A 26268-nucleotide genomic window follows, 5' to 3' on the forward strand; every position below is an offset into this window, starting at 1 on the left:
TGGTAAAGTAAAGGGGGGATAACAGAATCCAGAGGGAAAGTCATACTCATAGATCGAAATAAACTGACAACGCCATTGCTAAACAGACAAACAGACAAATAATTGTATAGAGGACCCAACATAGAAAACTAAAGACCAAGCAAAACGAACCCCACCAAATACTGCGGGTGATATCAAGTGCTCCGGAAGGGCAAGCAGAGCCTGCTCCACGTGTGGCACCCTTCGTGTTGCTTATGTTAATACAAATCTGGTAAATAGTCTAATTCGATAGGTCACATTCGTTAAAAGGGAAGGGTCTAGTAGTTACGACATAAGTAACATATCCGATATCATTTGTGAAACGGTTAATAACGGTCAACCAACTCGTGATGGTGTCTGTAAAATTATCTGGTCATGTTGATATTGTGAAACACTTTAAAGATCAACACACTTATGATGGTTATCGTAACCTTTGTGTATGCTGCGCATAACTAAATTTCTTAACGAAGTTTGAATAATTCTCAACTTAGCAGTTCTCGGAAACCACAAGTCGTATTTTCTTAATATTTACTATATGATTGACTTATATTCTAGATATGCTTTAAGTAATTAGTTCATGTAATATAGGTCCGTGTCGGTGTATTGTAAAGACAAAAAAAGGATGACGTAAAGCAACCAGATCCTATGTTTAAATTGTTTTGTTATATATGTCTTTTTCACAACTGCATTGTAGAATAACCCTACATGTACATGAGATAGTAAAAACAATTCATCATAAACTGTAATGGAATCTAGAAGGAAAATTGTGAGATGCTACAACAAAAAAGATGTTTTGTCATGGTTTTATGGTGTGTATGCATAAAACAAGAAACTTATCATCAGACGGTATTATTGTGTGAGTTTGCTAACTATATAAGCTGAGTCAGTGTAACACATGCCAATCGTTTTAAAGGGTCTCAAAAAGATACTTAAGATATAGTTTTACTTCAAAAAGGTGCACATTTTAATTGTGTTTTGCAGTCAATTATTGTATACGATAGACTTTTGTGTTATCTTAATGATGCATTATAACTTGCTTAAACTGTACTTCATTAATCCGTTGGATTTTGTTTTAGGAAGATACAAAAACACAACAGCAGATGGTTCAATTCGTACAAGTTAAAATCATTATAGATGCATATTTTCGAATAATATTTTCAAATCTATGTCCTGCATCAGGAAAGCGTGATTATATCAGATATGTGACCCGTGAAGTTATGACACTTAAATCTGTTGGCCTTTGTCAAGCCTGCAATCTATGGTTTTTCTTTAGTTCTGTGTCCTTGGAACACGAACTGGTGACCCTTGTTTCTTTAAATTTATATCTTTTCATATACGACGGAGTAAAAGCGCTCAATCCTCCACTAGAACCGTTGTGCTACAACACAGTATGAAAGGACTTCTCTCATTAGATGAGTACAAAGTACAAATATCGAAGAAACAAAGAAACAAAAACAGAAAGAAAAAAAAAGACATAAAGTAACGATCCCAGAACATGAAATCTATTTTTCAGTTTGGCAGTCAAGGCTTTGTTACTTCTTTGAAAAGCACAACAATGTATTATGACAAATAGGCCTGCTTTGACTGTTTTGACTATTTTTTCCTTAATAAAAACACTTGATTAAGGCTAACAACTTATTAATAAAACAAATGTATGAGGTTTTTTTTACAATCTATTGTATTGCGGGAACTTGCATTAACTTTTTATCACACTTAACTGATATTGATCTAGATAGATAAGTCCTATCAATGTCTTCAACAGCATAAATATTTCTTTGGTGGCGTTTTAACGATTCTGACATTAACACATATGACATTGTTAAAAAGGAAACATATTTGTGAAAATAGGGGGTATATATCTATGACGTGTTTAACCCAATTACGAATAGGACACAGATCTGAGGAGAGGACACGTATTTGAGACTCAAAATAGGTTTATGACTAACACATATGGTCAAGTAAATGTTAATATTAAATGGGATAAGAATAGTTAAATCACAGAAAATTACTCATTTATCATAAAGCATAACTTGTTTCTTTGGATGCTATTCTCAATGTTAGGTTCACCTGTAATGCATTAATCTCTCAGATTAGAATTTTTGAGTTATTTGAGTTATTTAAGCTGTCTTTTATTATTTATGTACTGATTCAAGTTAATAATTAGCTATCATGAACTCATGATTAGTGTCAACATCACATTAAAGTTTGCTTGGTAACACTTTAACTGAAGTAGCTTGGATTCAGAATATAACTTGGAAAGTAGTTAATTGGTACATCAAAAATATGATTCTACTAAGTAAAAGATTTCATCGATTCTTGTGTTACACAACATTAATGATGTAATTCCCTTAGTAGGAACTGATAAACTTTCTATGGCGTCTGCTTGCATCCCCGGTTTCTTGTAGAGAACTTGTGTTGCTCAATCTTTAGTTATCTGTGTAAAGTTTTTTTTAGTGTTAAACCTTTTAACAATTCGGTGCTTTATTAAGGGAAACAATAATATATCTCTTTTATAATGTGTCAGAGCATATTTTATCTCCTTATTATATATATATCAAATCTTGTTGTTATCATAAAACCTTGTAACTTTCGTACTCGCTTTTGATTGAATTACACAAAAGAGACAAGGCCGTACGGTGACCTATAGTTGTTAATTTCTTTGTCATTTTGGTGTCTTGTGGAGAGTTGTCTCATTGGCAATCATACCACATCTTCTTTTTTATATTGACAAATTTTCTGTTTATGTTTCCTTTGAATTGCGTTTTAGAAATAGCCACCAACATCACAATTAAGTCTATTTGGTGGTTATTGACATTAACTACAAGTATCTGATCCTATTCACTGTTGACAATACCAAAGTTACAATGCAAACCATGCCTTTTAGACCCATTTTTTAATTGGTCAATGAATTTGTGCATTTCAATAGTCCGTGTTACCTCTTAAAAGAAGTTGGTAATATTCATTAAACAATTAATAATGATATAATTATGTTGTATTAATTTCAGCTAAAACATATGGACACGTTCAGTCACAGTAAAAATAATGACAAAATCAAAGGCAGCCATATAAGAAGGTGGATGTATAGGAAAAAACGAATGATAAGAAAAATTGTAACCCAATTAATAATTTACCATTAATAAATGGTTGTAAATGTCATCTGGTATTCAATGTGTTCATAAATGATAAGTTTTTACAACTTCAAATATTAGAAAGATAAGTACAACCAATCACGGCCTTAATTATTGGCCATTTAGCAATATTCACAACACATCATTTACTCTACTCTTCATCGAGATGTAAACATCAAAAACTCTTTAAAACACCTTGAATAAAATCCAAATACTTTAATCTCACGAGCCATATTTGAGAAATATCACGTGACATTGATGCTGCATCACTTATTTGTCCGTTAAGTCACGTGATTGGAGTAATTCATTAAGAACATTAAGTATGGCTTGGTTATCCTTCATGTTATTTGTCTTGCACTTAGCGTTGTAAGAGCATGCACCTGAAATGATAAAATATTATAAACATTGATACTGATAAATACGATGTGATTTCCGATGGTAAACATGACAGGTTCCGGTACCACTTTATCTATATATTTAACTAATGAAAGAACAGTATCAATCTAATAAATTGCGCTAGTTCAAAACAATGCTTTTAAGTTGTGATTATAAAGACTTTTACAACTATTACAGCGATTTATTGCCAAAATTTAAATAATTATTAACATACTTTTTATAACTATTGCAAATAAGACGGCAACACTTCTAAACGCTAAAATACATCATACACAATTCATTTGGGAATATTCGCGGCATTCAAAAGGAATACCTGTTCTTACCATTGATGATGTACCATTGATAACTATTTTAAGACAACATAAATGATGTCATACTTTCAGTATAAGTCGAGTTCAACTTAAAGTACACCATACGATCGTTGTTCTGCAATACAGTTGAAATCTGATATCAATAAATGATAATTGTAATAACATATTTGATATTTAGTTTTATGGTTGTACTGTATTGATAGAAGCCCGTTTAGGATGACACACTCAAGGAATGGTCATTAAAGTATTTCACAGACGATAAAGTTCAGTAGTTACTTTCTGCATGGTCTGTGTTGTGTTAAACATAAAATATGTAAACGATATCGTAAATCTGGAAAAATATGACAGTTAGGAGTTGGTATGTTATCTTCTAGCATACAATTGTTATCATCAAGCAAAACCTTACCAAGCCTACAATCGTACAGTAATTTCTGGTCTCTTGCGATAAATATAATTGTCGTTGGTTTTTTTTTTGCAGAAAATTAAAAGGGAGAACAAGAATATCAATTCAAACGATTAAACTTTGACTTCTCCTTGTTAATCATTATATAAAATATAAAAGAGGGTCGAAAGATACCAAAGGGACAATCAAACTCATAAATCTAAAACAAACTGACAACGCCATAGCTAAAAATGAAAAAGACAAACAGAAAAACAATAGTACACATGACACAACATAGAAAACTAAAGAATAAACAACACGAACCCCACCAAAAACTAGGGGTGATATCAGGTGCTCCGGAAGGGTAAGCAGATCCTGCTCCACATGTGGCACCCGTCGTGTTGCTTATGTGATTACAAATCCGGTAAATAGTCTAATTCGGTAGGTCACATTCATGAAAGAGAAGGGGATTGTAGTTACGACGTAAGGAACATATCCGATATCATTTGTGAAACGGTTATTCCATAACGGTCAACCAACTCGTGATGGCGTCCGTAAAATTTACGAAGGGATGATTTCAACAGCGGTATTCTACTGTTGCCTTTATTTCCCTATCAAACTTACATCTAAAGTCTCTTACATTTTTTGATAGAATTCTGTATTAACAGCTACCATTTATGTCCAAATACGTTGTTTAACACTTTTAATCAAAGCAATGACCGTTCGATTTCTATTAAAACTGTTGAATTGTAAGTTACCTCTGTATGATTCGATTCAATCAGCAGACGGCAAATTGTATATAAAGTAATACAATAGTAAGAATCTTAGTTGTTTCACGTGATCTATTTGAGACTGAAGTCATATTTGGGGCTATTGATAAAGAACAACCGTTGTTTATTGCAATTTCAAAAAAATAAATAAATAGAAAACACCAAATTATAAAAGTGTTATTTTCATTTGGTAAATTACAGTTATTCATCGTAGTTGATATTAAAAAACCTCGTAATGTTTTTGTACCTTATCAATAAAACTTAATATAAATACACTGAGCTCATTATTCATCAAGTTTCATTAAAAAAGAACACCTATTTTTAATACATGGTTTTAATTGTGTGCGTTGATTTTATTAATTTTCAAAGCTTTGTATATCATTTCAATGTATAATATGTTTAAAATAAAGTTTAGAAATCGAACGGTCATTGCTTTGATTAATGGTGTTAAACAACGTATTTGGACATAAATGGTAGCTGTTAATACATAATTCTATCAAAAAATGTAAGAGACTTTAGATGTAAGTTTGATAGGGAAATAAAGGCAACAGTAAAATACCGCTGTTCGAACGTCATTAATCGATTGAGAGAAAATAAATCCGGGTTATAAACTAAATACGAGGGTTACAATTTACTCTAAGCAGTTCAAAACATGAGTTCGTTTTATGAATATTATTAGAAATAAGTTACAAAATCTATTCATGATGATTTTAGTACAAATGGTGTGGCTATTGTTTTTTCTATCTATATTTGCCAATCTGTTTTTTTTTTTTTTGCAGAAGTCCTCTGAGGGACGAGGAGAGCGAAGGGGTATTTTTATGCAGCGCTATATTAATTCGGTTACATTTTGATAGAAATTCTATCAACAGTTAAATCCTCCTCCTTATTTACCTACAGCAGATTATACGATTGGACTTCATGTTTAGAAGTCCATGTTTCGTCAAAAGCTATTTTAGTCAAAAAGTACGCTATGACTCAATTTGTTATCAAGGTGAATAGTGCACAAACAACAAACTAACTGTCATTAAAACTATGAATTTATAACCAGTGCTTACCCGAGTCACAACACATACCATCCGTTACACAGTTCCCTTGACCTCTACTCCCACATGGTGTACCTTGTATCTGACATGGATGGGTGCTTTCATTTTCTTTTTGACATATTGAAGACTCCAATGTACCCATATAGCATCCAAATGGTCCGCAACAGATATCAGGTCCAACACATTGTCCGCTTAATTCAGGACCACAGGACATGCACTGTAACGAAAAAAAACACTGTCTCTTTAATGTACATTTAGTCATGATTGACTGAAAATCGATTAACGGCACATCAAAGCGTAAGGGCCGATGAACAAACAATCGAAAAACCTATTTGAAAATTAGACAAAAGCTAACCACTTGAAAAAGGATTCAGACAGTGTATATCAATTGATAAAACTCAATCCTGAAACCGATAAAAAAAAACTGTAGACAAATATTACAATATGGTATAATAACAACTCGAATTGCATGGTCTTTTTAATAGTAGGTAATTAGATTTTTAATAAGTTGTCTATGAGTACTTTTAGTTGTTAGAAGTAATTTGTGTCTTTCGTTATTTTTGTTTTGTACTCATTATCTATCTGATGAGTCAAACAGGTTTTTGAAGTTTTTGAAGTTGGTTAGAATGTTGTGCTGTTACATATCCGGTTAGGTGTTTGAACCCACCACATTCTTTTCCTGTTTTAAATTGTTCACATTTTTGTTTATCCATTTTTCTCTCAAAGCTTGCTATTCGGTTTGTGTGTAACTCTTTTATAAAGACTACGGTTGATCTGAAGTGGTTTGCATTCTCGTCCTCTAGTAGGGAATCGTATCACATTTGAATAATGATTTGACTTAAACAGATGCCTTCTTAACCTCAATGTATGACTGTGTTTTGTAATTGGACTAGGAAGTATCTTTCGCTTCAAAGACAACTTATTTTCTTATTGACACAAACATGATTTATCGATCTATTTGAACAATATCTAAATAATCATAGTCATCAATTTAAGATGAAACTGAATGACTAATAGTATTTAGTAAAGTTATGTCTTGATTGCGTCGTTAACAGGAAAATGTCATCTTTCAAAATTAAGTTAACTTAAATCGCATTATTTTCTACAAAGATCGTTCAGTCGAGTTGGAAGCATAACGAGATCCTCATAGCGTGGGAGTTCATTTCGTGTGCTTATATAGATCAAATATTATCGAATATTAACATCAAATATACAAACGTTCGTAAATGTGACATGAATGATTAATTATGTACAACATAATCAATTAATTTCTCCTTAAAGGGCTTTTGACGTCAACTTAGACATGCCAGAAAACGTCTAACGTCAAATATATGTTTTATTTATAAATATATATATTATTAATACTGTGTTTAGCATGCCACATGTATATGCTGTATCTAAATACACTGATGAGTAGTTAGATTCAAAGGTAATAAAGAATTTGTAATACCGTGTGAATCTCCCACAACTCTTCTGATAGGTTCAAAACTAAGTACTTTGCATGATAATGTCCTCGTTAGACAAACACAGAAATATATGCAACTTTCTAAGAGAAAAGGTTTTAAAAAGTATACCGAATGCCAATGCAAATTCAAAAAAGGAGTCAAGAAAAACTGATATATTCAAACGCTATAAATCAATGGAACAAGTGGGAAAATAATGTCATACATTTGACATGGTACAGGCATATTACGAAGAAAACAGTGGATCCGACCTTTTTTTTTAAAAGAAAAATATTTAAATGTATAAAATATAAAAAAAGTGATGTAGAATGATTGGAAACTCATACTGTATAATAAAAGCTTTATATTGGTACGTTTTACTAAGTGTGTGTTTTTTTTGTAACTAAATCTTGATTCTAGTTATGTTTTTAATATTTGCTTTGATATGTACAAATCACTACATTTACCTGTTAAAAAGACTGTTTATGATGATAAATATAAAATACGTATCTATCGTTAATTAGAAATAATGAAAGATATTTTGATGTAGAACCATCACATGTAAAAGATGCATTACTTGTAAATAATAGAATACAGGAACATATGAAAATGTTAAAAATTATTCTGAATAAACAGATTGTTTCGGCATAATTGATGTACCCCAAAAAACCTAACAATATTAATGGCAATGTGCAGATATTTTAAGGCAATATTACGTACATATATCTCGATACATACATTGATGCATATAAATAATTTGCAAGCTATAAATAATGCAGTTCTTTATGGGTACCGTAGATTCTGTTTATCTTTCTAACACAGCGAACAACGAGGCGTACTTTTATATCTACCGAGAACTCAAGCGTGATCTATAACCCTAGAAATATGAGTTATATCTTTATTTCTAGAATAAAATTCAGCGTTTAATTCTAGGAATATAATTATAATGAAAATTAATCTCACTAATTGATTCCTACAGTACAAAAAGTAAATGTGGTAGCAATATTTATAAATTTACTTTATAAAATGATTTCAGTAAGATCAAAGTAACAATTATGTACAAACTGCTTTCAATTCATATCAATGGCCCATTTATGACAAGTGTTAAGTGCGATGCGATGATCATGTTTTAAATGGCACTATATGTTACCATAAAAATCTACTCGCTGACGATTTGCTGCTTTATCACTTATTCATCGCCACCCTTCAGCAACGTTATATCGTAACTTATAAAATTTAACATACAAATTTTACAACTTTTTGAATTATCTGATCTTAGTTGATTTGTACCTTAGATAAAAATCACAACATGCAAGTCTAAATTCATGGCTGAACACAAATTTAATTAGATTTATTCTTTCTGCTTGGTTAAATTGCAGAATTGTATTGATTTAGTCGTTATCTTCCTTGTCACAACAGTGTTAATCATTATCTCATTAATAATTTTTTTTCATTTTTAAGTATATTTCTTTAATTTTCTTCTGAATAGAAGAAAAAAGATGTGAAGATTTTTTTTAAACATTGTAATATATAAGGTGTGCATAGAAAAAAAATTATATAAGGGTGGTGATACTGCAAACATTTGGACAGGAAGAATTTAACTATCAGACTATGAACGCGCATGTTTTTTTTTAAATTACGTAAATATACATTTGAAAAAGGTTTAAGTTAATAATGTTTTTTTAAGAATGAGGAAACTAGTAATGTGCTAAGGCAAATGATCCCCGAATAAGAAATTAAAGCAAAAGTAGTATTCTGATGTTCAAAAGTTTAAAAAAAAAATCCTGGTTACAAACCAAAACCGAGGGAAACACAATAACTACACGAGGAAAACAAAGGAACACTGACGTGCAACAAAAACAAACGTCAAAAGACATAGAAACGACTTGGTTTAGGACAATTTAAAAAAAATGTGGTTTGAAATTGAAACTGGTTTGATGGCTATCCAAACCTCTCGCTTTACGACTATAGCCAAATCTCCAACTATTATGACAATGTTAAAAAAGATATACATCGATGCAGTATTTACATTTAAATCATTCACATCATTCAACGATTCGTATGGACTGTCTACGGTATATTTAATGACCAATAGAGTGCTAGTGATGTAATCAAATTTATTAGTTTACAATATCCAGAAATTACTACAACCAACTTGACCACTAATTTTGGCCTCTTATTAGTACATTACTCTTCATTTCCGATATTTTGACATATAAAAATCATCTAAACGGACGTTTTCTTTAGTTTGAAATAAATGAATTCCTTAACAGTCCAAACACGTATGATTTATTAACGTTTATGTGCAAGAATATGGTCAGGTTTTTAAAAGTAAATTATCCAGTTTGTCATAGATAAGAGTAAAAAAAGAACAATAAGTACGTAAAATCTTCTAATCAAAAGGGACATAGAAAAAATAGCCAAACTCATCATAAGTCAACTTTATCTGACGGATATGGAACGTCAGTTTCTTAATTTATGAATGCGGCATTTAAGAAAAATCATTTTTTATGTCAGTATTAAAGCACTTCTACTGAGCTGAGTAGAAAACATGCACGTCTGGCGTACCATATTATCATCCTTGCATCTTCCATGAGATTGTTTTGCTAATTAACAAATTGACCATCTTAACGTCTTTACGATTTAACTTTTGTTATTTTAGCGTCACTTATGAAATTATTTTGGACGACACGAGTCTGGCGTACAAAATTTTGATTCTGGTATTTATTATGAGTTTATTGGTAACTTTTCAAATGAATAATGCATAATGTAAGAATTCAAATACGCACATGATAAATATATTTGTTGTGACAAACTTTGAAAGTTTAATTTTGAAATTTTTTCACAATGAGTATAAATCGCTCTAAGTGCATGTGATATTCGAGGATTTGAGTTTAATCTGATTAAATTAAGAGTATTGCATACAAGGAAGCTGTTGAATCAAGAATAAATGTTAATACCGTTCTTCGAAAATCTTAAGTGACACCATTATACTTTGGTGACCGTAAGGAAAAACCAGTGTAGCTGATATCCATAAACATGTGTTCAACTTTGTACTTTTTTAGGCTTTTTAAACTTTTATTTTTGTTTATTGTCATTTGATAGTCTGTTGCAGACAAAAAATGAGTCATATATAAATTCGGGGATTGGTAATGATAGTCTACCATTGTCCATCCAATATCATCATAAATAGTTTTGTCATGTTCCTAGCTTTGACATTGACTTCTTTATGTGAAGTTGATGTGACATTTAAATCGCATCATGTGACATACACAAAGTAATAACTCACCCTTTCGACTCTTCTTGTCGGGTTTTGTTTATTGATAAAGCTATTCGCCGTTTCAGAATATACTTGGTGGGTAATTTCATTGTTCATACCCCAAAACATAAATAACGTTACGACGTTGATGAGTTTTCATTGCTTATGATGTTGTTAACCAATCATACTATTTACAAAAAGTCATGTAACTCTTTATTGATTTAAAGATTTATCTGTCACAATATATAAGTTTCTAAAACGGCGAATTCCAACTGTTTTAATGAAATTTGATACACATTTTTTACCATATATTTGAAAAGAGGACTAAATGATTTTGTTATTCTATCCGAGCTTTTCTCAGGTAAAGATATTTGGAGTATGAATATTCATTTCCGATTTCGAAAGTAACATACTAGCTTCGAACTTCGATGAGATTTTAAATCATAGGATCATTACGCACTTTTTTCTTCTTCAAAATTGAAAATATAATTATATAAAACCCAGCAGGTAAATAAACATAATCTCATGACAAAGCAAAAAAATGGTGGAGGGACCAGACTTTTTTTATTTTTTTTTTATTTAACAATATATTGCTTGCTGTTAACTACTTTCTTCACTAGTTCAGCATTCTAATGAAGGATCTTTTTATATTTACACAAGAAATCTTTGTTTAACAAAAGTACATTACAACCATATTATAAAAAAAACCATTTTCAATAGTAAATAAATAAGTATATGAACTTATCATTTATCAATATGTATTATCTAGCTTGTTTTGAAAGAAAAGTTTCCGGAAACAGTTCACACTTCCCGTTATTGGTTTACTATTGTTGTATCGGCATCTCTTCCTGGTTTGGAAATAACCTAGTTATAGTTGTGTCATTGGTAAGCATATCAAATCCTTATTTGTACATTTTAAGGATAGCTATTAAAATGTTACCAAAATCACTTGACCTCAATAATGCTTTATCGCTTATTGCAGTATTTGTTGTTCAGTGTTAAAAATTGATAAAAAGCAACAGGATACCCACCTGTTAAATTGTGTTGTTAAAATGTTTTTGAATGATTTCATATTTATCGAACGTTAGTAAAAATTATCTTGTCGAAAGTAGATAAATCTTAAAATCAATAAAGGGTCACCTGTAAATGATAGTTCGGGGATTTGATTTCATGTTTTAGTAAAATCTATCAGATAGTGTGTCTAAACATTCTCACACGTCGTATTATAAGACAGCAAATATCAATTAACACATTCCTTAGAAATAGGATCCAATTTATATCAGAGTAAAATATCACTTTACAAAATAAAATTACTGTAGCTTTTTGTACCCTAGCATAGTGTTCAGCAAGTTATGAAATGTTTAAGTTTGGTCGTAACTTAGACTTTTAAACACAGCTCTTCATTTACTTGACAGCTGATCAGTTTTGGCTTTTTTTTTAATGACGTCACGAATTTTCAACTGAGCCAGTTATTATGCGTTAATCTGTATATAGGAAACATGAAATAATGCAATACAATCTTCCCTTCAACATTACATTACGTTGCATTCTTAAATTTAAATGTTTTTATGCAAAATTAGTTATCTTAAAAAAACGCCTAAGGAATGTACACATATCAAGGATGGTATCAAAAGTCAAAAGCCATTGACAACATTCTTAGATCATTGTTTTACAAATTCATTAATATTTAGATTTTGTCAATGATATTACTTGAATCGCGAATTTAAATGTTATATCATATTTTTGCTTTTAGTTTTTTCAACACAGATAAAAGTATGATCTTTTGAGTTTTATAACGCTTTTATATGTTGGTCAAATAAAAACAAAACATTATTAATTAATTCAACCATAGTATGTGATAAAAGCTACCTTGCAATTGTAGCACTGACTGAATTTGATGAAAGAACACAATTGTCCTTATTTCAGAGTGTAAAGTCTGTAATTGGTTGTGTGAATAAACGGAGATGCGGTGTCAACTTCACAGCAACCAAATATCACAAAATCAAAATACATCGTAATAACAAAATCTATGTGTTCTACATAAAATAAGTGTCCACACAATTCAATGTGTTACGCTCAATATCACATACAGAGCATAGAAACATTAAAAATTAGTTACATTGTTAATGTTTTTTGTTAAAAAGTATGTTCTATTCGTTGAAAATGAACAATCACCAAAGATACAAGCGTTATTGTGCCTAAAATAAGTTTATTCGTTTAAGGTTCAGTCTATCGAAAGAGACATGCTTATGATTCAATACGCAATGCGAACGTTTTGTTTGCATAAATGATGCCATGAACACAATATATGTCGTGCATCTAACGCGTTTTTCCTAAACAATCAAACTTAAACAATTAAAAACTATGGAGGCATAAATATTCGGCAACATTATGAGCTAACAGAACAGGCAAATTTATCAAAGATCAGCTTTGCCAGAGGAAGATCCAATCTTAGTATCGTAATAATTTCTAAATTCATGAATGGGGAATTTAAATAAGTATATGTTCTAAACTTTTGGAATCCGACGTCAACTAGTAGTGGTTTCAGTTCTAGTAAATGAAATAAAAACTTTTTTGAGAACTAAGGATAACCAGCAAATGCTCAAACCTAAGCGTTGGAAAGCCAGGGATATGTAAATATGCTGCAATATAATGAGCAATACGATGGAAAAACCGAACCCTTATAGAATGGCAAAATTCATTGGTCATTTTTACTCAAGGAAGTTGAAGTCTTTGTTTTGGTGGCATCTACCCACCAGCAGTAGTATCGACCCATGGGTTTACAAGATTTAAAATTAAAACGTCATACATGTGTTTTACCTGCATAAAACTTATCAGTGCCACTGGAACGAGCAGTCAAATGGTCAAATCTTTTTCGGATTTAAACAGAATCGGAAACCAAAATTTCCGAACAAATAAAGTGCTAAATCTGGCTATGGCAGTTATGATTTGTAGTAGAATCGTCTTTGGGATTTATGCATATTTTATTTCAAAAGATGATTTTGACTCAATAGTGCGAGAGACATGTTTTTGAGATAGAATACATCAGATACGCTCGAAACCAAATGTTTTTGGGATAGTATACACCAGATACGCTCGAAACCAAATGTTCGGTTAGACAACCAAACAACAGAAAGGACTAAACCCGTAAGTTAACAATCATATCAAAAGAGGCAGATGATACCATACGGACAATGCAAACATCATCTTGCGATAAACATGTTTTGGGATAGTATACATCAGATACGCTCGAAACTAAATGTTCGGTTAGACAACCAAACAACAGAAAGGACCAAAATCGTAGGTTAACAACATATCCAAGGAGGCAGATGATACCATACGGACAATGCAAACATCATCAAGAAACAACAGACATGTAAACACCACTCTTTACAATATAACAGAATGATTTATTTGATGCTCACGTCCTTGTATATCTGAATTTGAAATAGAGTCCAATAATTTGAAGAAGAAAAATGTATCTTTAGCAAAAGTCATATCCTTAAACATGCATGTTACAATATAGCAAGAATGTTCTGTCTGTTCTTTGTGTAAATTTTGTAAATTGTTGATACCTGATAAATGTTAAAATCATTGAATGCTGTTCGATAATCATGTTTGAACTTTCTGAAAAATAGTTAACCTTACAAAAGAGTCAACACTAGTGTAATGAAGAAACGACACCTTATATTTCCATCGTCAGAATCAGATAATTCCGCTTACATAGACCGATATGGAACATAACAGTGGATATTGTGAACCTTGAACAGAGTATATGTCCACAGTAGTTTTAAAACATACTATGGGTGTCTGGGTATAAATATACCACTCGTTAACTGCTATGACGTAAAATTACACAAAATCCGTAATAACTTCAGCAAAACAAATATGGACATGAAGGGTTATAATAATGACTGAGGAATCGTGTCTCTTGTCAGTAAAGTTTCAACTTTTAAGTTGACATGAAAACTTAACGATGAATTTTAGTTTTGAGTCGATGATTTATGTATATGATGATGCAATATTTCATTTAAATCACACAGAAAGAAGGTTAAATGTAATCATATGTTTAACTGGTACCATTAATTTCTGTTAAAGCTAAATTGATAATATGATATTTGCAATATTTTAGGCTTATTTGAATTCACTGAAGAAAACGACAATTCAATTATACATTGTTTCCTTCTGGTTGATAACATGACCTGCAAAGCGAAGTCGGGGAAAAGTCCTTTATTTGGCACAACTTTTTGGAATTTTGGATCCTCAATGCTCTTCAACTTTGTAATTGTTTGGCTTATAAATATTTTGATATGAGCGTCACTGATGAGTCTTATGTAGACGAAACGCGCGTCTGGCGTACTAAATTATAATCCTGGTACATTTGATAACTCTTTACAATGCTTAAAGTGATGACGAGGAAATAACAAAGTGGCATTAACTATTAAAATGATGTAATTGGAATTGTTCAAAAAGTTCGAATAATTAAACATTTCTAAACGTTGATATTCAAACTGCTCTTTTTAAATTCTGTTGAGGGGTTTTCAACATATAAAATTCACTTGTATTTGTGAAATGGTCATAGGAATATACGTTAGAATTTCGTATAAACATAATACTATGCTATTACTCTATAATAGTAAAGCTGATAAGCGAACAATTAAAAAGATATTCTTTTTTTCCTTATTTTCTTCCGTGTGCGGGATAATCTAGCTGTGTTGAAGACCCTCTGATGACCTTGTGCTGATTTTGTTCTTTCACCAGATGTTGTCGCTTTGACACATTCCCCGTTTCCATTCTAAAATTTTATTGCATTTAGTCCTCTTTTGTCTATATACTAGTATAAAAGATTGAGATGTGGAGTATAACTTCTTGGTAAGTAAGTTCCTTGATACAAAGTTCAATGAAATGTATCAGAGTTAAGCGTACACTGAAGTTTATTTAAATGTTAATGGGTGAAAGCACATTATCAATATAACTTTGAATAGATTCTCCTTATCTTTTAACGGCATTTTGTAAGTATACTGTTTCTTGTGAATACATGATTAAGTCTGAATGATCGGTACGTTCTCCCTTTTTACGGTTAACAGGGACACATAAAGTTATTCACCTGAAACTCGCAGTTTGTTGAAATATTCATAAATAATACAAACGTATGGTACCGATTAAAAAAAAAATTCAAATAGGTTAACTCGAGTCAAAAATATCAGGAGTCAAAGCTTTAGTAGCAAAGATTTTTTGTTCTTTTTAGTGAAGTTAATACAAAAACACGTGTCGTGCGAACTGAAATCGGTACTTAACATAGATATTTCCTGTAATGTTTTATTGGAAAGTCATGTTATGATATGACAAGTGATATTTGAACTGTAACTTTAATATCTTTAATACACTGTATGCTTGTCTCTGTGATTAAACATTGGATAACCTTTGTAAGAAGAGAGAACTGTCAAAGAAGGATTATAATTTAACGTTGACTGTGTATAGACCAATATCCTTTTATCGATACATTATACAACATATTTATATGATTCCACAATGTAAATGTTCTGAAAAAGACTATAATAATACTAAAGTCATGAAAAACGTCAACCTACTATCTTTACGTAATAAGTTATGTCCAGGGTATTGCGTCTTTAACATATTATTACCAGTGCATGACGAAAAAGTAATGTATCTTGATATTATTACCATAACGTCACGAAGACGAAATTATTTGTATTACGTCACGAAAACGGAACTGATCTGCCTAATTACCTTATTTTTTGTTATTTCTGAGATTTTCTGTTTCTTAATTATAACTCAACGTTGTCAACGTTTTATTTATAATATATATTCTAAGCAAATTCAACTATGAAAAAAAAATTGTCATAGTTTTGTACCTTGGTTAAATTTGTTCCACGGACCATCCTGTTTCTGCCATACGACAGAATACAAAGAAACCGACATTAGATTGAAGCGTGGGCTATTCCTTTTCGCTTTGAAAACAGTTTAAAAAAATGTCAAATGGAAGTAAAATAATAGCAACCCCGTTTATTTTGAATCGTCAGTGATCTGCTCTTCGTCATAAGAATGATTTAATATCATAGTTGATGCTTATACAAATAATATTATTACTTTTTCATAAATAAAAGTCTCGTTTATTTACTTATCTTTTGAAATAGAAGTAAGATGAAACAAATATATCATCTTATTTCAATACTTATTTGAAGTAAATAATGTTTATATTCTAGTAATATGATAATAGCATTTATTTTACTTATCATACACAATTACATGTTAATAGCAGGTGGTCTTCGTAGTATCTGTTAAAAGACTAGGATGACATGAATCTTCAATTTTGCATTTTCAACATATTAATTATTAGTTGGAGAGATTATTTCAGGAAAAAAGTAAATTCATTTTTTTATAATTGTTTTATTCCACAATCACAATAAAGTATTATAATAATGCAGTTAGAAATTATCCAAAATATTTGAAGTTGCTTATCACAAAACATTTGTATGTTAATGAGCATTTGCATGATTTTAAAATTATTAAAAACTACTTTGTGTCTTTTGTCGTTGTTAGACTATGGTAGTCATATTGGTAATTTATTTTTATACAGTTATGACTAAAGTGCTGGCAACTTTTAAATTGTCCTTAAGGGTATTAACCTGTGAATATTTTGTTTGCATTGCTTTATGCAGATGTAAGGACGAGAAATGCTTAGAACAAACTTTTCAACCCAATATATGATGTGCAGCCCCATAACAACATTTTAATATGCAATGATGACCTTAAAAATTCTGTTGTATCAATCTAATAAACACAGAATACAAATTTTAATGGGAAACTTTTGTATTCGAAATTGAATTTTAATAGGTTGATTGTAGTGAATATAGCGAGTGCAGTAAAGTATTTGCGAGAATATGAAAGCACCACAAAGCTCATTCAGCGTAAGCATATCATAACTTGCAGGTTTATCATATTTCATAAATGAGAAAACGATTGTTAGATAATCAGACATTAAGTTTGTCGTATAATTTACAAATTAGTTATTTCCAATTAATCATTAGTGAAAATAAATCTTAGCATGACGCAGTAAACACTATTAGACCATACATCGGATGATACAAGAATGGACAAAGTAATCCGCACACAAAACCGATGCATCTAAAACAAATGTTGAAAAAGTACAATTTTGGAGAAAATATAATGATTATGCAATGTTTCCCATGGATACAGGAATCAAAGGATTATATATTACGACAATGAAAATGATATACATGTAACTCATATCATGTCAAAAAAACATACAAGTCACTGAAATGACAAACTGTATCCATAAACAGTTTTTTACAATGATTACTTATTAAAGGGTACATTGTGAAATGTGGTCATCAAGATCTCGAAACAACGAATTAAAGTCAAACACTTACACACAGTTCACTACGAATATAGTCATGATTCTGAGGCTCCTGCAAACTAACTCGTGGAATACCCGTCAGGGATTTTTTTTCCGGAATGTTAACTTTATCTGGAACATTTTTTAGCAACTAGCAATATAATTAAACCAAGCGAAATTATTTGAAAATTCATGTAGTGTAGAATTTCGGGATTAGAGATTTTTCTTTTTCATGAAAAATTTTAAATCATGAATTGACTGAATACAAACGTAGTCTCTTGGTAACTACGTTCTTTTTATTAAAATCACCTTTTTTTGCTTAGTATAGACGTTGCTTAGTTCTTTTTGAATTAAATTTCCTGAAAAGATTTCATTCATTTTGTTCGTTTACTATAAAAAAAAATAAAGATGATAAAATATGCCACCTTGAGTTCTTCAGTCAGTTAAAAATTTAAGTAAAAAATGATTATAAACTGAAGTATATTAAATCAGACCATAATAGTTGTTTGCGTACTTAGAGTACGTTTTAATGTAAAACCTGTACCTGTCTTGAAACTCTTGTTAAAGTATCCATACTCCTTTTTCCACCTGGAGGACAGTTCCGAATAAAGCACGAATTAGTCTCTTCTATCAAACAAAAAGTTAAAATAATTGTCACTAAGCATTGAATAGAAAACTGTTTTACAATATCCATATTCACAACAAAAATGTCAACTAGTTATCTCTCGTGTAAAATACCCGCCAAATCAATATTACTCCTATCAATTTCTCACCCTTTTAAACCTGTCGTCTGTCAGTGGGTGAGTGAGCCATGTGACTGGCTTTGCGCGTAGGACAAACCGTCGTCAGAGTATGGAAATATGGGAGGGTTTATTTTTTTATGCTTCATAAAATTGCATATTAGATGATATTGAATTAAATTGTTACGGCTAATCACATACTCGATGACATTAAATCATATACGTCAATTTATCAATGACGATTTTTGATTGAACTTAAATATTTTGATAATCCGTAGGAATTTTTAGTTTTTTAATATCTTGATAACAGATTTTTAGAATTGTTTATTTCTGTTGGCAGGACATAAGTCCAAAGTAAATATGCTAATATAGTTAATGCTGCTATTGAGTATTATGGACATAAATCTTGAAGGGTTCTTAAGGTTATCATTAAAGATGTTCCGTACTAGCTTATTTCGCAATAACTGTGTTATCTTATTTGGATACACACACATATATATATATATATATATATATATATATCGATAAAGAAGATTGTCCAGAGAAAGTAGATACATATGATTTTATACACACATATATATATAACCAATATTTATTTTTTTATATCTTTTCACGAATTCAATAGCTGTTGATCGCCTTTTGTTGGATAACATGTAATCATCAAAATCAGAGAACGATTTTAGATTTAAGGATTCAAACACAGTATTTTTTTCTAAATTTGGCGAAGTTACAGCATCACAAATAATGTTCTGCGGTAACAAAATCCTAATTCTGCTTATCAAGTTGAAATAATCTCTAAAAATGAAATATTATGATAAATGAGTCCCTTTAAAGACAATTTCAGTCGTATTATTGTTTAACATTGTATTCATATCAATATAGGTAACAAAGTATATACTTTCCTAATACTGGAATCATATGATTTAAATATTAAATATATTTTTTCAAATATTCTTCCAACTTTTCGAAATACTGCAATGAACACAAGACAAAATCATTATAATAAATTACATTCATCCGAATAGGTGGATACTTGTATTATCAATATTTTCAGGCATTTTAAAAGGACACTATATAACACTACAATTACTCTAACCGTTTTACATATTAAAAACAAATATGCACAAGTCCGTACATACACGAAACGATAAGATAAAGTGAAACATCTATACACAAATTAAGACTGATTTTTGTATCAGAAAACCTATATGAATATAAGGTGAAAATAGATATGGTATAAGAAAACTTTTATTGAAAAGCCACGGTTTTGATAACTTTGATTTACGGGAGGTGGTTTAGTAGAGAAGAGCAACACAATGTAATACAATTGTTTAACTATCAAGTCAAAGAGACGTTTAGATGTAATCACTGCAACAAGTGTCTTACGATATTCCCCCACTCGAGACAGTTAAATTTTCATATTTAAAGCGCGCGGCTTGCCAAGCTATTTGAATAATTTTGAATATGTAACTGTTGAGAGTGGAAAAATATCGAAATACAAGAGTTATAGTTATGTAATCTCTCTCTCTCAAATCGGTTTTAAATCTTCCTTTTCAAAGATTTGCAGAAAGTTGTGTTCTTTATATGTTACGTCATCAGACATGGTAGTCTTTTTTCATGACGTCACTATTGGAAATTAAGAAGAATTTCAACCAATCATTTGCTGAGAACAGATATTTCACTAATGAGGAGAAATACTTTTCACACACCGCTCAAGTAATGTGAAAATAGCACAAAACGTAGAGAAAACATTATCTCTTGGCTTTAAAATAAATTATTTTGAAGAAACACATTGAGTTCGGTCTTAATAAGAAATCATGAAAAATATGAAGTTTCACGTACATTAATCTCAATTCAAGTTTTAAATCCGTATATGATGTAAAAAATTTAGCACCTCATGTTGTGGTTTTCCATCTTTGCCGCAAGTTTATTGTTTTCTACTTGGTATAAATGTATATACAGATCAATTTTGTAATACCTTCTGATCAATTTGTTTGGCAATCGTCAATAGCAGTCAGCAGGGTTTAAGAACATCGGTTGTTTGACCTGCTAGTCAAATGCGTTTTGTTAAAATATTTTTTTCACTCTTTTGGTCTTTTTGTAAATGTTGTTTGTGCTGTATTTAGAACCTTCTACAACGAAATTTGATACATGCACACGTATAAAATGTGCGATTTTTATCCAACGCAGTCATAGGTTTGAACGTTGTTTTCAATTAAGACTTGTTTATATTTATTTCCTTTGGGCTTGTATAATAATTCCCCTCCGGTTTATATAATCCGTTCAACATATTTTCACTCTTTTAGATTCAAGAGTCTATCATAAATTGAGGTAAATTGAATGGCCTCCCAAATACTTTCCGATCCCTAAAATCACTGAAGAGACATTAATTGTCGAAATCCGGATATGATGTCAAAAATTTAGCACCTCATGTGGTAGTTTACGTCTTTGCCGCACGTTTATTGTTTTTTACTTGGTATTAAATTAATACAGAGATCCCATCTTGTTACACCTTGTGATCAATTAATTTGGCAATCTTCAATGACAGTCAGCAGGGTTTAAGAACATTGTTTGTTCGACCTGGTAGTCAAATGTGTTTTGTTAAAATGTATTTTTTTTCACTCTTTTAGTCTTTTGGAAAATATTGTTTGTGCTGTATTTAGACAGTTCTACAACGAAATTTGTTACATGCACACGTATAAAAATTGCGGTTTTTATCCAACGCAATCATAGGTTTGAACGTTGTTTTCAATTTATATTTAGAACGAAAAAACTGAAATCAAATTAATGCATTAAGTATAATTAAAAAAACAAATTATAAATGATAAGTGGTACAATGAAAACCTATCGGAAATACAAAACTATTAGAGTCGAAGAGCAACAAATACAAAATGAGACGAACAAGACGATGTATCTATACAGCACAAAGTCCCGGGCATACCATCAGATTTTAATGTTCAAGGTAATGTTGGTGAAAACTAGTTTAAAAAAGAGGGACGAAAGATACCAAAGGGACAATCAAACTCATAAATCGAAAATAAACTAACAACGCCATGGCTAAAAATAAAAAAGACAAACAGACAAACAATAGTACACATGACACAACATAGAAAACTAAAGAATAAGCAACACGAACCCCACCAAAAACTAGGGGTGATCTCAGGTGCTCCGGCAGGGTAAGCAGATCTTAAAGCGTTAAATTCATAATGTAGTAGTGTTATTTCAAACTGATATGGCAAACACCCTGTTAGAGGACATAAAAACAGACGAACAAACCAGAAAACGAAAAACGTACTGTACCTTTTCCATTGCATGCATAAATAAAAACACCAACAAAACTAGCAGACAAGTGCAGTAGCTACCTGTTGTATTATTTATTAAACTTATCTTAAAACATTTAACTTCACATATTTCGAATGTATATATAACTATCAATGTAATGCAAGAATATTAGCATTGGCATTCAGAATAGCGATACACACGTGACTCTCTATCAATCTGCAGTTTGATAAACCCAGTTGTAGTTATTCAAAACGTTGAATAAATAGTGACATTAATTTGATGCATCATACAACCTTTGGGAAATATATCTCATATCAGTGATACATGAAACCAAACAGTGGATATCAACAAGTTTCAAACAATACCTATTATAGGGTACCATTAAATATTCAACATTGGAGCTGATTTGAAATACATCCTTAACCAACAAAAACCAACATGAATTTATTTGTATATGGGAGACAAAGCAGTTCTTCTTCTAATAACGAGGTAGATGTGTTTAAAAGTACGTTTTATTCTTTTTTGGGATAATTTCGCAATAATTTCTTCAATCTGTAGTTTAAAATAAAACAAAAAAGATGTTGAATATACCAGCTCACCAACGACACCAATTTCTCAGCTACATTGACACACAATCTTTAACTACAAATAGTCCCAATTTTTAAGGAGATGTTGTTTACCGAGCCTTGAAATATCTATATATACATATATATATATCTGCTACTGTCTGTTCTATGTTCGGGTTGTTGTCTCTTTGACACATTCCCCATTTCCATTCCCAATTTTATATATAAATTCACTGACGGTTCTACAATTTGTCGATACATGTATTTTGACATTGCACAAGGTCATGTTTCACTTTGTCTCCTAAATCTCTACACTAAATCGATTTGATGTTGGATGTGTAGTGATTGATGCCTTTGTTTTATATACATGATTTGTTCATACTAATTGCCATTGGCTTTGAACTAGCTGTCAGTATCTACGAGCACTCTCAGATCTGTAGTAAGTGTGTTTGTTGATGTGAAGAATGTATAAATACCTTGCCATGTCCAGTCTGTGTCTTTGATACTTGTTTTTCTGCTTTGCATCGATCTGACGAGTTTTCATTAATCTGGCAATTAGGTATCTTGTTTAAATTGTTTTACTATTGTCATTTCGTGGCCGTTGCTAGCCGACAATGTCGGCTATTGCTTATTGTTGTATGCCATACGGTGGCCTTTTTTTATTTAAACTTCAATGTTATTTGGTCTCTGAAGAGATTAGTCTCATTGGAAATTATACCACATCTTCTAATTTTTAGAGTGACTAAACAATGTGTCACCGCTTGTCGATTGAGATAATTTCACACTAGAATAAAACGTGTCCCATCTGTAACAAACGGAAAACGAAATAGCTTTTTTTAAGTATACAAGTTTAATGACACGCTTAACTAATTTCCTCAAGTGAATAGAATCAATAAAATAATGTATAATACATTTTCTGCGTTCGAATTTTTAGATTTATCTTCACAAAGTCTTACGAATTCTCGATTGTACAATCCTTTTCGTATAATTTGTAATGTCTATATCTAAATATTGTTAATTTGTTTCTTTTATTACAGCAGACGAGGTATATGACATTACTGTTTAGGGTTTTTTTTTTTTTTCTTTTAATAAATTTGACTTCACGTAGTTTTGGTCTTAAACATACCCAATTAAGGATACTCAATTAATATGTATACTTTGTTTCTACAAGTCGTAATAAATTCATAATTTGCCTTTGAATCGAGTCCTAAACATCACAGTCCAATATTCTGTATTCTAATTAATCAAGTAGAATTAATCAGAAACGGTGCGGACCACACCTGATGAATCGTGTAATGTTCCTCTATTTATGGAATTTACTGGAGTATCAAGTTCATTTTGGTCTGTTGATCGGAATTCGAGTTGCAATTATATGGAACAGTATTAAGGTGTTTATAAAAGTCATCAAAAAGTACTAGACAAGTACAGTTTTTAAGCAAAGCTGTATTAACATTTCTAAGTATGATATGTATGGTGTATTGGAAAATCTCTTAGAACTTTCTTTTTCATATACTGACTTAGATGGACATTTCAGTTATGTTATGAATGGCACAATAGATAAACAAAACAGGAAAAACAATTCTCAGAAACATTGGTACATGTTTACGGCAATAGCAGTTTCAAATATTAATTTAGAAATATCTGAAGGTTTTTTTTATTTAAACTTTTTAGAATCAAATTTTTCAGGTTGTCACCAAAGCATGGTGTAGCCGGTGTTACCACCTTTCATCCCACCATTAATAGTGGTAGGCCTAACCTGTAGTGATACTAATAGTAATGTACAAAGGACACTACTAAAATTTTAATGTTGTATCAAGATTCATTTCAATTCCAAACTCTACTTTTATTGACAACCATATGCATTTAACCCCTTTTTCTATTTATAAAACCACCAGCAAGAGGTTAACGTTTAAGCGTTAATATTGACATCGTTTTTATTTACAACACTCTATTTCATGAAGAAGAAGATGTATTTTTTATGACTCATTTTTGTGCCTTTCCAATGCCAAAAGCCTCCGGCTAGTCTTGTATATTTTTTTTAATTTAACATAACAAACTAATAAATTGATCGAATCCTTCAACGCTAAAACAAAAGACATAAGATGATGAACAGTTTGATAAATACAACATAGGAAAAATAATTGTTCTAATTGTCTAACTGTTCTGTCCCCTTATTCATGGGGCGTCTATGACATAAATATTCAACAACAGTCAAATGCATTGTGATTATATGTGTTATACTTTTGAATGGATGACTTGAACTTTACAATTTGGAACCTTTGGTTTAACGGTTTAACATTTTAATTTTTTTTTTCTAATACAATGTAACTTCACTGTAAGCAGCAAACCTTAAATAAGGAAATCATTAAAATTAAAGATACACTAACTCTGAAGTATCGTTTTTAAATTCGAGATGCATTCTCCATTTGCAATCGCCTGGAATAAAAAGTTCGCAAATTGAAAACTGAAATCCTCCGCTTGGCTGCAGCTTTATACTCAACCGAACCTGATTGGCAATTTCTATATGTAAGTTAAATTACAAACAGAAGTTAGTGTTTCTATGGTACTATTTATTTCATGTTTGATGAGATAGATACGCTCTATAAAGTCTACATGCTTTGAAAATATTTAGTGAAAGGACAACACATATATACATATAATGGGAAATCAAACTGAATATTTGTACCAATAAACGAATTCTAAATGTAGTAGCGCAATCACTGACTTTTATAAACAAGTTATATATAGATTACTTTCAATAACATCTAAAACGTCATCTAATATACAGACAAGGCGAATGCATTTTAGTCCAAAAAAGAATAAAATTACAATACGGAACAAAAATTCGTCTCATTAGTGTCAAAATGTTGTGAAGAGATGCTGGTGTGAAACTCAAATTTCCAAAGCAGTTCCGCTGTATGCGTTTCTGCAGTATAATAAAGGATTTTCTGGCTATCCAAGGCAACACCATCAGTATTATCAATTATTTTTAAATTTTTGTTTTTGAAGCATCTGTATTTGGCCAAAAATATAGGTCATAAGATTACAGTTACACCTTTGATATCAAAGGTGAACAATTAGTGCACATTGGAATGCGTACCACAAATTGATAAACCCATTTACCGTAAAGTACCATTGTACATAGCTGTTTTCAAGGATCTTAATTTTGATTTCGTAATATTTCATAAAAGTTTCAGTGGAGATATCTAGCATAGGTTTTTTTCTATTTCATATAATGATTTGTATGAGTTGCATCATTGAATAATTCGATCAGATTATTTTTCATGATATAGTTTGATAAAGAAAACTAAATGCTTTCTATAAACTTTTGTTATATTAAAATGAAAATTGTAAAAAAAGATTAAAATGAAAATTGTAAAAAAAGACATAACTGTTTTCATATGTGTTGTAACACAACTCTATAACAAATGATTTTAAAGTCGTTGCCAGGAAACTTTATAAAAGAACTGAAATATTAGTGCAGAACACATAGAAAATAGAAGACAGAATGAAACGATACTTGACGAATATTTGTGTAGGTTATGAAGCT

General features: G+C 30.9%; 1 protein-coding gene across 1 annotated transcript; it reads right to left on the reverse strand.

Moving 5' to 3' along the window:
* Positions 1-2962: 2962 nt before the first annotated feature.
* LOC139519014 (terepressin/terephysin-like) lies at positions 2963-18933 on the reverse strand. Its single transcript, XM_071310728.1, has 3 exons — positions 18675-18933; positions 6061-6265; positions 2963-3526 (listed from the first exon to the last, which is right to left on the reverse strand). The coding sequence occupies exons 1-3, from the start codon at positions 18822-18824 to the stop codon at positions 3417-3419; spliced, it is 465 nt and encodes a 154-aa protein (XP_071166829.1). The 5' UTR covers positions 18825-18933; the 3' UTR covers positions 2963-3416.
* Positions 18934-26268: the final 7335 nt, after the last annotated feature.

This window comes from Mytilus edulis, chromosome 4, assembly GCF_963676685.1.
Source record: "Mytilus edulis chromosome 4, xbMytEdul2.2, whole genome shotgun sequence".
Classification (NCBI taxonomy): domain Eukaryota; kingdom Metazoa; phylum Mollusca; class Bivalvia; order Mytilida; family Mytilidae; genus Mytilus; species Mytilus edulis.

Excerpts from the sequence above, each read along its gene's own strand:
- LOC139519014 (XM_071310728.1), bottom strand. The coding sequence starts at position 18,824 with ATGGATATTGTAAAACAGTTTTCTATTCAATGCTTAGTGACAATTATT. Across the intron at positions 6,266-18,674 it reads TAACAAGAGTTTCAAGACAG|TGCATGTCCTGTGGTCCTGA; the intron begins GTACAGGTTTTA and ends TTTTCGTTACAG. Across the intron at positions 3,527-6,060 it reads TGGTATGTGTTGTGACTCGG|GTGCATGCTCTTACAACGCT; the intron begins GTAAGCACTGGT and ends TTATCATTTCAG.